The 16133-nt window shown below is 45.6% G+C and overlaps 1 protein-coding gene across 1 annotated transcript in view; it reads right to left on the reverse strand.

The window, feature by feature from the left end:
• The window catches only part of nipblb (NIPBL cohesin loading factor b), a gene marked incomplete at its 3' end in the record, with an annotated part of 524975 nt that overhangs the window by 355398 nt on the left and 153444 nt on the right, over positions 1 to 16133 (reverse strand). Inside the window, exon 3 of the mRNA XM_070871482.1 lies at positions 4034 to 4199. Within this exon, the coding sequence (XP_070727583.1) occupies positions 4034 to 4199 (166 nt within the window). The remainder of the gene's footprint in view (positions 1 to 4033; positions 4200 to 16133) is intronic.

The raw sequence follows: 16133 nt of genomic DNA on the forward strand, positions 1-16133 counted from the left end.
TTGTGCCGTCAACTCATTTACTTTATTTCGAATGCTGCGTGCGTTTAGGTGGAGTGTTTTAATACTAGTTTTTAAACCATGATTTTTAGTTTTGACCCCTCCTGCAGCCCCTTTATATTCAGTCCCTTCCTATCACCTTGTGGTTTACACTTACCCCAGTGCTACTCTGCTCTGTTGCCTCCTGCCTTTTGCATTCTTTCTTGGGGTTCTGTTCATCTGAACTCTCACCCACTCTAACTAGCTCAGAGCCCTCTCCTGGGTTCCCATCACCCTGCCAAGCTAGTTTAAAGCCTTCCCAACCGTACTATCAAAACCACCCACGAGAACATTGGTCCCGTCTCTGTTGAGGTGTAACCTGGCCGACTTGTACAGGTCCCACCTTCCCCAGAAGCAGTCCCAATTGTTCAGGAAACTAAAGCCCTCCCTCCTACACCAACGGGAGAGTGGAGAGAACCAGTTCCCACTGTCGCAGGACAGAGTGGAGAGAACCAGTTCCCACTGTCGCAGGACAGAGAGTGGAGAGCACCAGTTCCCACTGTCACAGGACAGAGAGTGGAGAGCACCAGTTCCCACTGTCACAGGACAGAGAGTGGAGAGCACCAGTTCCCACTGTCGCAGGACAGAGAGTGGAGAGCACCAGTTCAAACTGTCACAGGACAGAGAGTGGAGAGCACCAGTTCCCACTGTCACAGGACAGAGAGTGGAGAGAACCAGTTCCCACTGTCGCAGGACAGAGAGTGGAGAGCACCAGTTCCCACTGTCACAGGACAGAGAGTGGAGAGCACCAGTTCCCACTGTCACAGGACAGAGAGTGGAGAGCACCAGTTCCCACTGTCACAGGACAGAGAGTGGAGAGCACCAGTTCCCACTGTCGCAGGACAGAGAGTGGAGAGCACCAGTTCAAACTGTCACAGGACAGAGAGTGGAGAGCACCAGTTCCCACTGTCACAGGACAGAGAGTGGAGAGCACCAGTTCCCACTGTCGCAGGACAGAGAGTGGAGAGCACCAGTTCCCACTGTCACAGGACAGAGAGTGGAGAGCACCAGTTCCCACTGTCGCAGGACAGAGAGTGGAGAGCACCAGTTCAAACTGTCACAGGACAGAGAGTGGAGAGCATCAGTTCCCACTGTCACAGGACAGAGAGTGGAGAGCACCAGTTCAAACTGTCACAGGACAGAGAGTGGAGAGCACCAGTTCCCACTGTCACAGGACAGAGAGTGGAGAGCACCAGTTCCCACTGTCACAGGAGAGAGAGTGGAGAGCACCAGTTCCAACTGTCACAGGACAGAGAGTGGAGAGCACCAGTTCCAACTGTCGCAGGACAGAGAGTGGAGAGCACCAGTTCCCACTGTCACAGGGCAGAGAGTGGAGAGCATCAGTTCCCACTGTTACAGGACAGAGAGTGGAGAGCACCAGTTCCAACTGTCACAGGACAGAGAGTGGAGAGCACCAGCTCCAACTGTCACAGGACAGAGAGTGGAGAGCATCAGTTCCCACTGTTACAGGACAGAGAGTGGAGAGCACCAGTTCCCACTGTCACAGGACAGAGAGTGGAGAGCACCAGTTCCCACTGTCACAGGACAGAGAGTGGAGAGCACCAGTTCCCACTGTCACAGGACGGGAGAGTGGAGAGCACCAGTTCCCACTGTCACAGGACAGAGAGTGGAGAGCACCAGTTCCCACTGTCACAGGACAGAGAGTGGAGAGCACCAGTTCCCACTGTCACAGGACAGAGAGAGAGTGGAGAGCACCAGTTCCCACTGTCACAGGAGAGTGGAGAGCACCAGTTCCCACTGTCACAGGACAGAGAGTGGAGAGCACCAGTTCCCACTGTCACAGGAGAGTGGAGAGCACCAGTTCCCACTGTCACAGGACAGAGAGTGGAGAGCACCAGCTCCAACTGTCACAGGACGGGAGAGTGGAGAGCACCAGCTCCAACTGTCACAGGACAGAGAGTGGAGAGCACCAGTTCAAACTGTCACAGGACGGGAGAGTGGAGAGCACCAGTTCCCAGTGTCACAGGAGAGTGGAGAGCACCAGTTCCCACTGTCACAGGAGAGTGGAGAGCACCAGTTCCCACTGTCACAGGAGAGTGGCGAGCACCAGTTCCAACTGTCGCAGGAGAGAGAGTGGAGAGCACCAGTTCCCACTGTCACAGGACAGAGAGTGGAGAGCACCAGTTCAAACTGTCACAGGAGAGAGAGTGGAGAGCACCAGTTCCCACTGTCACAGGAGAGAGAGTGGAGAGCACCAGTTCCCACTGTCACAGGACAGAGAGTGGCGAGCACCAGTTCCAACTGTCGCAGGACAGAGAGTGGCGAGCACCAGTTCCAACTGTCGCAGGAGAGAGAGTGGAGAGCACCAGTTCCCACTGTCACAGGACAGAGAGTGGAGAGCACCAGTTCCCACTGTCACAGGACAGAGAGTGGAGTGCACCAGTTCCCACTGTCACAGGACGGGAGAGTGGAGTGCACCAGTTCAAACTGTCACAGGACGGGAGAGTGGAGAGCGCCAGTTCCAACTGTCGCTAGACCTTCTCAATAGACCCTCGGTCCCCTAGTACATCTGGAAGGTTATTTGTGTCTTCCTTCGTGAAGACAGAACCAAAGTATTTGTTCAATTGGTCTGCCATTTCTTTGTTCCCCATTATAAATTCACCTGAGTCCGACTGCAAGGGACCTACGTTTGTCTTCACTAATCTTTTTCTCTTCACATATCTATAAAAGCTTTTGCAGTTAATTTTTATGTTCCGGCAAACTTCTTCTCGTATTCTATTTCCCACCTCCTAATTAAACCCTTTGTCCTCCTCTGCTGAATTCTAAATTTCTCCTAGTCCTCAGGTTTGCTGCTTTTTCTGTCCAATTTATATGCCTCTTCCTTGGATCTAATACTATCCTTAATTTCCCTTGTTAGCCACAGTTGAGCCACCTTCCCTGTTTTATTTTTACTCTCGACATGGATGTACAACCGTTGAAGTTCATCCATGTGATCTATAAAATGTTTGCCATTGCCTATCCACCGTCAACCCTTTAAGTAGCATTTGCCAGTCTATTCTAGCCAATTCACGCCTCATGCCATCGAAGTTAGCTTTCCTTAAGATCAGGACCCTAGTTTCTAAATTAACTGTGTCACTCTCCATCTTAATAAAGAATTCTACCATATTATGATCACTCTTTCCCAAGGGGCCTCGCACAACAAGATTGCTAATTAGTCCCTTCTCATTACACATCACACCAGTCTAGGATGGCCAGCTAACTGTACAGGTAAACATACTTTGGATAAAGTATAACTACAGATAAACATGCTTTGGGTAAAGTATACCTGTATAGGTAAACGTGCTTTGGGTAAAGTATAACTACAGGTAAACGCGCTTTAGGTAAAGTATAACTGTACGACAACACTGCTCTTTGCATTTGTGCATTGTGACAACTGGCTTCAATATAACCTCAGTTTTTAGATAGCATCTTGCCAGTGGAAGACGCACTTAACGTTACATTTTTATTTATTTTAGCCACAGTTGTTCACACATCACTGACATTAAATACAATCAAAAGCAATCTAATTTAGTCCCAAAACTTTACAACTAGCTCCACTAGGAACGTCCTGTGGGTGTAGCTCCTCCTTCCCACTCCAGGAATCAGGGAGGGAGAAGTGAAGGAAACATGGGAGGAAATAAACAGGAGATTGAGGGAAAGAGGGAGAGACAGAGAAAAAATAATTAATTAATCTTAGAGACAGGGAGCAAAGTTACAGACATACAAGTGTTGGAGCAAAGTGATGATGAACGACTTTACACAAAGGGTGATAAAAGCTGTAAATAATTTGACAATCAGGTTAATATCAATAAAAACATTAAGGATATTCAAAATATAGTTGAACCCTAAACTGGAGTGGTTAAGGTATTAAATGGATAAGCTTTGGTGGGTAAAATGCTCCTTTGTCATTCCAGATATTGTGCTACAATGACCATGGCATTGAAGTGTTACAAATATTTAACAACCTTTGCTAATCAGAGAATAAGACTATACTTACATATGGTCTGTGGAGACTTGGCTGAGGCTATGTACTAACTGTGTGACAAGGCTCTCGTCCCTACAGCCCATGAGGCAATTTACATCTTCTGCAATTCTCCCTCCAAACAGCAAGCTTTTAGTGGTGGTAGCAGGCAGTGGGGAGGGAAGTGGAAGCTGATTCAGTACTGTTTGGACAAAAAAGAACAGACATTCAGATATTTAACAATCACAAGCAGTGCATGACGCAATCAAAACATGGTTAAAGTTATAGCCCAGAAAACACATTTAGTCGCAGCACAACTGAACCGAAAAGAACATTTTGGGTAATTTATCAAAGTTCAGCACAGATCAACTAGTTTCAAATTTAGTGGCCTTATGAGGAATGTTCTCGATACATGTTGAACACTTTCTCATGTCCCATTTTCCAAATCATCCACCTAACCCCAACCTCCTTCCACAGGACAAATCTGGCATCAGATTTACAGTGGAAGCCTGAGACGCAGATCTACATTGGTGGTGTTTGTGGAGCAATGCTGACCAAGACCTCTCCCCACTCGGGGAGTTTAAATGCACATTTCTATCCCGAGCAAGACAGACACAAATCTCCGAAAGCAGAGTTCAGCAATTTAATGCTCATCTACCTTAATATTAACCTGACTGAGAACATGGCCGTTGGAAAATTTATCACAACTGCACTTAGAGGTGATCCAAAACTCGGCTGCCCGTGTTTAACTCGCACCAAGTCCCGCTCACCCATCACCCCTGTGCTCGCTGACCTACATTGGTTTCTGGTTAAGCAATGCCTCGATTTCAAAATTTTCATCCTTATTTTCAAATCCCTCCATGGCCTCGTCCCCTCCAGCCACACACCCCCACCCACCCCTCCCCCCAGAGATGTCTGCGCTCTTCTAATTCTGCCTTCTTGAGCATCCCTGATTATAATCGCTCCACCATTGGCGGCCGTGCCTTCTGCTGCCTAGGCTCCAAGCCTCTCTGCCTCTTAACCTCTCTTTCCTCCTCCAAAATGCTCCTTAAAACATATCTCTTTGACCAAAGCTTTTGGTCATCTGCGCTAATTTCCACTTATGCTGCTTGGTGCCAAATTTTTTCATCTCATAATACTCCTGTGAAGCCCCATGGGATGTTGCGCTACATTAACGGTGCTTGTATAAATGCAAGTTGTTATTCTTGCACGATTTTCAATGTGTCAAGATGTCTGTGGCCTACTTAGGTGCACACTAATCGAACCTTCCAAACAATCAAGTCCTTCCTTGGGACCCCACTGAAAATAGCATCAAGAAATTTCCTTAGCCTTTCACATAATCAGGCGTTTACATTTTCCTACTTTAGGCACAAATGGCTTCAGGGTTGTTTCAAACAGTATCAGCAGCAATATAAGAGTACAGCCACCAATAGACTTGTACATTAAAGTAACTATGAGTCAGGAATTCTAAGGGTTCTAACACAAATATTATTAGCACAGGATTTCATGAAAGGAATGTTCTCCATTTTATGTGACTTCTAAGGTCAGGTTGTTTGTGGGAGAATTTTAAGCCAAGACACAGTAGAGTCTATTCAAGTTCCAATTCACTGATCCTGCAAGGTGATGTACTGATGTGTGTTTTCTTGGAGGCTGCCAAGTTCTGAATCTTACAGATTTTATGAGAGCTCTTGATACTTGGGGCCACAGTGGGTCAGAAATGACATGTATATATATAAATACGACCTGCAGCACATTTATAAGAACATAAGAAATAGAAAGAAGAAATAGGCCATACAGCCCCTCGAGCCTGCTCCGCCATTTAATACGATCATGGCTGATCTGATCATGGACTCGGGTCCACTTCCCTGCCCGCTCCCCAGAACCCCTTATTCCCTTATCGTTTAAGAAACTGTCTATCTCTATCTTAAATTTATTCAATGTCCCAGCTTCCACAGTGCTCTGAGGCAGCGAATTCCACAGATTTACAACCCTCAGAAGAAATTTCTCCTCATCTCAGTTTTAAACGGGCAGCCCCTTATTCTAAGATCATGCCCCCTATGTCAGGTCTCCCCCATCAGTGGAAATATCCTCACTGCATCCACCTTGTCAAGCCCCCTCATAATCTTATATGTTTCGATAAGTTCACCCCTCATTCTTCTGAATTTCAATGAGTAGAGGCCCAACCTACTTAACCTTCCCTCAAAAGTCAATCCCCTCATCTCTGGAACCTTCTCTGAACTGCCTCCAAAGCAAGTATATCCTTTTGTAAACATGGATACCAAAACTGTACGCAGTATTCTAGGTGTGGCCTCACCAAAACCCTGTATAGCTGTAGCAAGACTTCCCTGCTTTTATACTCCATCCCCTTTGCAATAAAGGCTAAGATTCCATTGGCCTTCCTGATCACTTGCTACACTTGCATATTATCCTTTTGTGTTTCATGCATCAAGGTCCCCCAGGTCCCGCTGTACTGCAGCACTTTGCAAGCATAAGTCACTGGTGTGAATCTCCTCTAAATTCAGCAGGAAATCAGTGCAGGAAAGGGATTACCCCATGGTGCCTGAATGAATATGGGACAGCTCTGTGTAAATCCAGGGGGACTGGATCACACGAGTTCAGGTCATCCTGACCCAAATTAAATATGATAGCCATTAAGTCCAATTGATTTTGGATCAGTGGGACATTTACTTTCAGTTTGCATTGTGCCACCGGTACGTTACTTGCAACAACAAAAATCACTGCTTTGGATATTCTCTATACAGGGTTTAAAAACAACATACATTCATAAACTGCACTTTCTATAGGTTTGTACCCCACTAACATTGAGCAAACTAAAATATTTGCTTAATGTTTGGGATTGGGTTGGTGAAACATCGTTCAAAACCTGCATCGCTGCGTAAAAAAAGTTTTTTCTCGTGTCACTTTTGGTTCTTTTCCCAATCACCTTAAATCTGTGTCCTCTGGTTCTCAAGCCTTCTGCCAATGGGAACAGTTTCTCTCTCTCTACTCTGTCCAGACCCCTCATGATTTTGAACACCTCGATCAAATCTCCTCTCAACCATCTCAGCTCCAAGGAGATCAACCCCAGCTTCTCCAGTCTATCCACGTAACTGAAGTCCCTCATCACTGGAATCATTCTCGTAAATCGTTTCTGCACCCTCTCGAAGGCCTTCACATCCTTCCTAAAGTGTGGTGCCCAGAAGTGGACACAATACTCCAGTTGTGGCCGAACCAGTGTTTTATAAAAGTCAGTCATAATTACTGTGCATCAATTAGTAAAGATCAGAGGTAGAAAAGAATGTGAATTATAAATCTTGCCACAGATGTTAAGCCATGGTATTAAATAGGTACTTGTACTGAGAAATTACCCAGCTTCCAGCCAAAACATCACACTACCACTATAAATTAAATCGGTTACGTTTTCTTTTTGCTGATTATATAAGGAAATAAATGTGTGGAAATATTTGTCCTAATTACAATCTTACCAGTATATTTAGTAAGCACAAAAATACCTAGAATGTAAAATTATTTTTGGCTCTCCCTTCAATCAAAAATTTGGTCCAATGAAAGTTTCCCATTTACAGTCATTGCTGAATAGAACAATTAATTTTTCTGATTCACTGAACAACTCTACTGGTAATGAACTAATCGGTAAAGTAGTCCACAGTTCCTTTCAGACAGCTATCCATTCTAGGGAAAATACTGAGCCACCCCAATGATGGAGGTAACTTCTCAAGATGAAATTAATCTTAAATGTACTGCACTGATGCAGAGAAAAAAATTACAGTTTACAAGTCAAAGCTATCTTCAAAGAATCAATTCTTCTAAGCTGCCAAATCTCAGGCATTTGAGCACTTTCCTCCAAGTGAGACACTTAGTTCCTGTGTGGTAGGGCTTTGTCATGCTTCTGCATAGCTTTATGCAGAGTAAGTGGCGCAGTTCACACATCTGCACATCTCATTTCCTATTCATAAATGTCCCCATCAACTTGCATTGGCTCCTGGTTAAGTAACGCCTCGATTTCAAAATTCTCATCCTGGTTTACAAATTCCTCCATGGCCTTACCCCTTCCTATCTCTAATCTCCTTCAGCCTCACAACCGCCCCCCCCCTCCCAAGATGTCTGCGTTCCTCAAATTCCACCCACTGAGCATTCCTGATTATAATCACTCAACCATCGGTGGCCGTGCCTTCAGCTGCCTAGGCCCAAGCTCTGGAACTCCCTCCCTAACCTCTCTACCTCTTTTAAGATGCTCCTTAAAACCAACATCTTTGACCAAGCCTTTGGTCTGCCGTAATTTCTTCTTATGTGGCTCAGTGGCAAATGTATTTATTTTGTGTCTTATAAATACTCATGCGAAGTGCCTTGGGACGTTTTACTACATTAAAGGCGTGCTATAAATGCAAGTTGTTGTTGCATCTGGCTATTCATGGATCCCACAACATATTTAGCATTTTCAATAACCTGGCATTCACCGCTGTGCAGACGACAAAACTCTCCTTCTGTTAGACCTGTGTCAATTTTTTTTCATCTTATAACACTCCTTGAGACTTTTTACTGCATTGTTAAAGTTACATTTTAGTTCAATGCGCAAGTAGTCAGTCAGGTGTACTCATTCCGACTGAAATACTGCTCCAGTGGAAGTTAAAAAACACCAATGCAATTGCTGGCACTCCCTCCAGTGGAACAAACGCAGTAGTTCAGCAACAGCCAAGGGCTTCACTGTCACTTATGTACACATGTTCTGACTTGCACAAAGAGACTTCAATAGTAAGTTCCTTCACCGAGTTTAAGCAGACAAAAACTTGCGAGTTGATTGGCTAGACTCAGGGATTTTACGCTGGAAGTTTTTTCACGATGCTCACAGTCGCAGATGGATGTGTACTGATGCTCGATTGGGAATCTGCCATGAGAATCAGCAATTGGTCTTATTAAAAATTTGTGTTTTGTAATAAATTGCACACTTTTATATATGGGTTCAGATAATAGTACGGAGTCAACGAATCTTATGAAACATTTGATGGATTTATATTATAACTAAATTGTACTGCTGGCAGTCACTTACTTCATCATTGATGGAGCTGGCTGTGCTACTACAGTTAAAGTGGGCCCTCTCTCATTAATGCCATTTTCTCAAGAGTTCAGTTGCTACTGGCCTTGATTAAGCATATACTGAAAAACGTACAGACCAGCCCGAACAATTCACAAATAATAAGCTCAACAAAATGGGAGAACTAAAGGTGTGAAAAACAGTTGGCCTGGAAATTCCGGCCTCCCCGGGTCCGTACGGAGTGTTTACGGACCGTTATGTGCCACAATATTCCTCAGAAGGGCTTGTTTTTTTTTTTTAGGTACCATTCTATTCAATGTACTCGGGTTGACCAGTTATAGACAGTTAGGCCATATGATGCCTCCAGTCTACTGAAAGTGGGTGGTTAAACATCCCAAGCAACTGACAATCTATTAATAGCTATTGATCAAATGTAATTAGAACAATGGTGGCTATCCATAGCCTTTTGATGGGCTTTGAATTGTATCTCTGTGGGAAGTCCGGCTTTAGCTTTCCAGCCAGAGAAGAGCTGTGTTTCTTAAGCTTGTGCTGACCACTTTTTAAAAAAGGAGGGAGAGAGAGCAAGCGGGTAATTATAGACTGGTTAGCCAGACATCAGTAGTGGGGAAAATGTTGGAATCAATCATTAAGGATGAAATAGCAGCACATTTGGAAAGCAGTGACAGGATCGGCCCAAGTCAGCATGGATTTATGAAGGGGAAATCATGCTTGACGAATCTTCTGGAATTTGATGAGGATGTAACTAGCAGAGTAGACAAGGGAGAACCAGTGGATGTGATGTGTTTGGACTTTCAAAGGGCTTCTGACAAGATCCCACACAAGAGATTGATGGGCAAAATCAAAGCGCATGGTATTGGGGGTAATGTACTGATGTGTATAGAGAACTGGTTGGCAGATAGGAAGCAGAGAGTCGGGATAAACGGATCCTATTCAGAATGGCAGGCAGTGACTAGTGGAGTGCCGCAGGGCTCAGTGCTGGGACCCCAGCTCTTTACAATATACATTAACGATTTAGATGAAGGAATTGAGTGTAATATCTCCAAGTTTGTAGATGACATTAAACTGAGTGGCGGTGTGAGATGTGAGGAGGATGCTAAGAGGCTGCAGGGTGATTTGGACAGGTAAGGTAAGTGGGCAAATGAATGGCAGATACAGCATAATGTGGATAAATGTGAAGTTATCCATTTTGAGGGGAAAAAACAAAGGCAGATTATCTGAATGGCAGCAGATTAGGAAAAGGGGAGATGCAACGAGACCTGGGTGTCATGGTTCATCAGTCATTGAAAGTTGGCATGCAGGTACAGCAGGCGGTGAAGGCAAATGGTATGTTGGCCTTCATAGCTAGGGGATTTGAGTATAGGAGCAGGGAGGTCTTACTGCAGTTGTACAGGGCCTTAGTGAAGCCTCACCTGGAATATTGTGTTAGTTTTGGTCTCCTAATCTGAGGAAGGACATTCTTGCTATTGAGGGAGTGCAGCGAAGGTTCACCAGACTGATCCCAGGGATGGCTGGATTGTCATATGAGGAGAGACTGGATCAACTGGGCCTTTATTCACTGGAGTTTAGGAGGACGAGAGGGGATCTCATAGAAACGTATAAGATTCTGACGGGTTAGATGCGGGAAGAATGTTCCCGATGTTGGAGAAGTCCAGAACCAGGGGACATAGTCTTAGGATAAGGGGTAGGCCATTTAGGACTGAGATGAGGAGAAACTTCTTCACTCAGAGAGTTGTTAACCTGTGGAATTCCCTGCCGCAGAGAGTTGTTGCCAGTTCATTGGATATATTCAAGAGGGAGTTAGATATGGCCCTTATTGCTAAGGGGATCAAGGGGTATGGAGAGAAAGCAGGAAAGGGGTATACTGAGGGAGTGATCAGCCATGATCTTATTGAATGGCAGTGCAGGCTCGAAGGGCCGAATGGCCTGCTCCTGCACTTATTTTCTATGTTTCTATGAGCAGTAGAGCAGCTAAGATTTCAGACCATAATATGCTTTACAGCAGAAGTGTACTGTTGATGTTTGGACAGAAAGCAAGTGGCATTTTTATTTGAAGCATCATTGAGAGTAGATGTGTATGATTCAGTCTTGTATTGTATATTGTTTGTTTACTCGTTTCATTTAAATAAACCCATTTGTTTTTTCAGAGCCGAGGTCTTGATCTGATAAGAGTGGATATTCAGTCTGCTTCTTGAAGAGACTCACTCAGCAGCACATAATCCATTCTAGTAGCTGGTGTACTGAGCAAGTATTATCTGTCGCAATGCCAGGATCTCTCCGTGTTTACCTACATATGGGGCAGGTAAAGACATATTTCAGGAGTTGATAGGGAAGACAACGGACAGGGCAGAGCTGGCAATCAGCAGGCATATATGTCTGATGTTTACTGATCAAACAATAATCAAGATATACATCACACATGTCCCTGTCTATATTACGCCTGGAACGTAGTGTACTTATTTATTTGGGCATCACCATTGCTGGGTGCCACAATCCCATTGTTGAGCAGCATTCGGCTCGGCGAACCCGACCTGCAAGGACCATCAGCAGGTCGGGGCCTTCAAAGGAGCATACCCCTTCAAGGTACAGCGTGCTGGAGAGCGAGTGACGGCTGTGGAGAGCGCGACTGGATTAGACGTCACCAAAGTCCAGGTCGGTGATTGTAGAGCGTGGGCAGGTACAGCAGGAGTGGAGAGGTCGGGGCGAAGGAGCGGCGAGAGATTGCAGAGTGACGTGATCGGGGCCCACGAGAGGAGAGAAATTGGGGCCCAGGAGAGGCGAGGGCCCAGGGGCAGCACGGATCAGCCCACACTGCGATATGCGCGCGCACTGGGTCCGTGCAGCAGAGCAGGTCTCCAGTCGTCCAATCCTTGCCACTGGACCAAGACCTCGCTCTGTCAAGCCCGTGTGGTGGCTGCTGTGCTACAGCCACCACACATTAAAAAAATCCACGCACGGGCATCTTCCACCCTTGAACATGTAGTTCTGGATCTAGAATATTAGGTCGTCCATTGAAACACCTGTGAACTCATCCCTTTATGGAGTGGAAGCAAGTCATCCTCGATATGAGGGACGCCTATGATGATGATTGAGCAGCTACTGGCTGTCCTGGACCCAGTTACACCTGCACTTCAACTAGCACATCATCTTCTGAGGGAGTCCCCCGGAGTTGAGGATGACTTGCTTCCACACTAAAATGAGTTTGAAGGTGAGTGATGAGCCCAATACGGAATCTACAGTCTCTGTCACAGGTGGGGCAGATGGTGGTTGGAGGGAACTACTTGGAGTCCTCATACCTAAAACACAGGATGAGGAGGAGGCCAATTCAGCCCCTCAAGCCTGTTCCGCCATTCCATCAGATCAGGCTTTTTACCTGCTTTTTCTCCATATCCCTCGATACCTTTAGCAAGCAAACCATTGTTTCTTTTTGAAAATTTTAACCCTTCAGCTTCTGTGCCTGCATAGTGCTTTCAGGTAAGTTTACTCACAAACTAATTTTCTCATGTCCTTGCCCCCGCTACAATTAACTTTTAATTTTTTCCTCAAATCAGGCCTCCAAGCCAATGTGGTCCTGTAGCACCAACTCTTGCCCGCACTATCTTCACATCATACCTCCAGCACCCTGCTTACTGCCCGGTTATCCTCTCCCCTCTATACAACGCATCTTTTTCCGAGCTTCTTCAAACCAATTCATACTATTAAATACTGATTTCAATGTTTCATTTCTTATTCCATATCTTTCATTATTTTCTTGTTTTATACTATCCCTCATCAACGGTAAACACGTGTTTGAGATTGTGACAACAGGGCAGCCTCACACTGAACAGCACAATACAAGGTAGTTAGCAACACGACAGGACAAAAACTATACTTGGGTAACAGACTGAGTCAGAGGGCAATGCCACAGGAAATCAACTGATAGGATTTTTTTTTGCCTCTGCTCATATTCACTTGTCTATAAAATCCTACTTACTACGTACGCTTTTGTTTACTTTTACATTTCTATTTCAACATTCAGAATGGAAACTGCCAAAGCAAGTTTATATCATCCTGCAATTGCACAATGTGGTCACTGGACGGTAGTACAGAGCAAATCTGAACTGTTTCTCAATTTCAGAGTCATTTCCCCCCATCCACGATTTCCCTCCCACACCCCCATCTCTCCTCCTCCTACTCCCTCCCCCCAATCCCTCCCATCCACCACTCCCCAACCCGCTCCCCCATCTATCCTCCTCTCTTCCCCCTCCCTCCCTCCCTCCTCCTTCCCGATCCTCCCTCCTCCAACGACTATCTGTCCCACCTGTGACAGGGACTGTGGTTCCCTGATTGAACTGTTCAGTCACCTAAGGACTCACTTCAGAAGTGGAAGCAAGTCTTCCTCGATTCCGAGAGACTACCTATGATGATGATGACAATTGCTCCTCACTCCCAGCATACAGCTCCGAGAGATCATACACAGCAGACCTTGTTCCATCATATTTAATCACTTTTTCCCTTCTGTAACTTTCTTTGCCCACATTTCACAATTACTATATCAAGTGCCACCAGTCACAATGTAATTGCAGGTCCGACCACGAGGCGGCACTATATTACCTTCCCTCACAAATTTCTCTCTTTCTGAATTGAAATTCCTAAATAACATTGTAAACAATGAAACATTTCACAGCAACCTGATTAAATATAGCCAGTGAATTGCCTTTTAATAGCTTCATTAACATTGTAATTTTACAGCCTCAGCCGCCTACAGCCTCAGCCGCTCAAAAGCCTGGTCCAACAGCGAGAGTGCTTTCAATCACATCTATACATTGTGAACAGGTGCAGTTTGCAGAGTTGTGCATGCAGACAGTATTTAAATGACTTTGCTTGTTGCAGGACTCCCCACCCCCCAAACACCCTGGGACACCGCCCCACCCTGGAACTCCCTCAATGTTGTAAGGCCCCTCGACCCGATCCAGACCCCGAGCCCTTCCATGTGCACCCAGATCCTCTCCGAAATGCTACTGTCAGTGCCCTTGATGTAAAACTTCTCACCATCAGCACTGCCACAGCAGATGTGTTATTATAAGAAAAACGGATGTGTATTTGCAGATTTACACTGGGGGTAAACTGTGGAGCGTAGATTTACACTGGGGGTAAACTGTGGAGCATAGATTTACACTGGGGGTAAACTGTGGAGCATAGATTTACACTGGCGGTAAACTGTGGAGCATAGATTTACACTGGGGGTAAACTGTGGAGCATAGATTTACACTGGCGGTAAACTGTGGAGCATAGATTTACATTGGTAAGTGGTGGAGTGTAGATTCTAGTTCTGCAGATGCTGCAGCTTAATATACTCTTTCCACATCACTGCCACACAGGAAGAATTTGATTTTAATTTCCGTTTCCAGATGTCATTTCCACAGTCCCAGCAGCATTGGTACTGTATTATTCCACTGTTGGCGTTAGAATTTTAGCAAAGCATAATGGCGGGCATGTATAACATGATTACGCAGGGTCAACATGGTTTTATGAAAGGGAAATTGTGTTCGACAAGTTTATTAGAATTTTTTTGAGGGTGTAAATAGCAGGGTAGATAAAGGGGAACCAGTGGATGTGGTGTATTTGGATTTCTAAAAGACATTCGATAAGGTGCCACATAAAAAATTACACAAGATAAAGGATCATGGGATTGGAGGTTATGTATTAGCATGAATGGAGGATTGGTTAACGGACAGAAAACAGAGTAGGGATAAACGGGTCTTTTTCAGGTTGGCAAACTGTAACTAGTGGGGTACCACAAGGATCAGTGCTGGGGCTCCAGCTATTTGCAATCCATATTAATGACTTAGATGAAGGGACTGAGTGTAATGTATCCAAGTTTGCTGACGATACAAAGCTCGGTGGGACAGTAAGCTGTGAGGAGAACACAGAGCGTCTGCAAAGGGATATAGATAGAGAGTGGGCAGTGAAGTGGCAATGGAGTATATTGTGGGAAATGTGAGGTTATTCACTTTGGTAAGAACAGAAAAACAGAATATCTTATAACTGTCAGTGTTCAGAGAGATTTGTGTGTCCTCGTGCAAGAAACACAGAAAGCGAGCATGCAGGTACAGCAAGCAATACGGGAGGCTAATGGCATGTTGGCCTTTATTGCTGGGGGTGGAGTATAAGAGTAAGGAAGCCTTGCTCCAATTGTACAGGGCCTGGGTGAGACCACACCTGGAGTACTGTGCACAGTTCCAGTCTCCGTATCTAAGGAAGGGTATACTTGCCTTGGAGGCATACAATGGAGGTTCACTAGATTGATTCCTGGGATGAGAGATTGTGTAGAATGGACCGACACTCTTGACTTTATTAGAATGAGAGGTGACCTCATTGAAACATACAAGATTCTGAGGGGGATTGACAGGAGATGCTGAGAGGCTGTCTCCCCCGGGCTGGGGTGTCTAGAACCAGGGGGCACAGTCTCAGGATAAGGGGTTGGCCATTTAAGACTCAGATGAGGAAGAATTTCTTCACTCAGAGGGTGGTGAATCTTTGGAATTCTCTGCCCCAGAGGGCTGTGGATGCTGTATCTTTGTGTATATTCATGGTTGAAATCAGTAATGATTTTGGCCTCGAGGGGAATCAGGGACTATGGAGATCGGGCGGGAAAGTGGAGTGGAGGTCGATGATCAGCCATGATCTTATTGAATGGTGGAGCAGGCTCGAGGGGTCATATGGCCTACTCCTGCTCCTATTTCTTATGTTCTATCAGGAGTGCTGCACTGCCGGAGGTGCTGTCCTCTGCCATGACAAATTCAGGGGCGAGGGAACAGGTCTCTAACGGAGCAGACGACAGTATCAGTATTCTCAACCTTTGTGCTGAAATGGGCAGAAGCATGGCAAATGGAGTTCAATGCGAAGAACTTTGGGAGGACTATGGAAAGATGGTATTACAGGGTGTACCTCTGCGGTCCGGAACTCTCTTTCTGGCAACATCCCTGGTCTGGCATCATTCCCAGCGGGGCAGGGGGGGTGTCGCAACCTGTGCTGTGTTCTGGGGCTGGCTGCTCCTCTTCTCCCCGCTGCTTCCGGTGTTCCCTC

This window comes from Pristiophorus japonicus, unplaced genomic scaffold (genome assembly GCF_044704955.1).
Source record: "Pristiophorus japonicus isolate sPriJap1 unplaced genomic scaffold, sPriJap1.hap1 HAP1_SCAFFOLD_253, whole genome shotgun sequence".
Taxonomy (NCBI): domain Eukaryota; kingdom Metazoa; phylum Chordata; class Chondrichthyes; family Pristiophoridae; genus Pristiophorus; species Pristiophorus japonicus.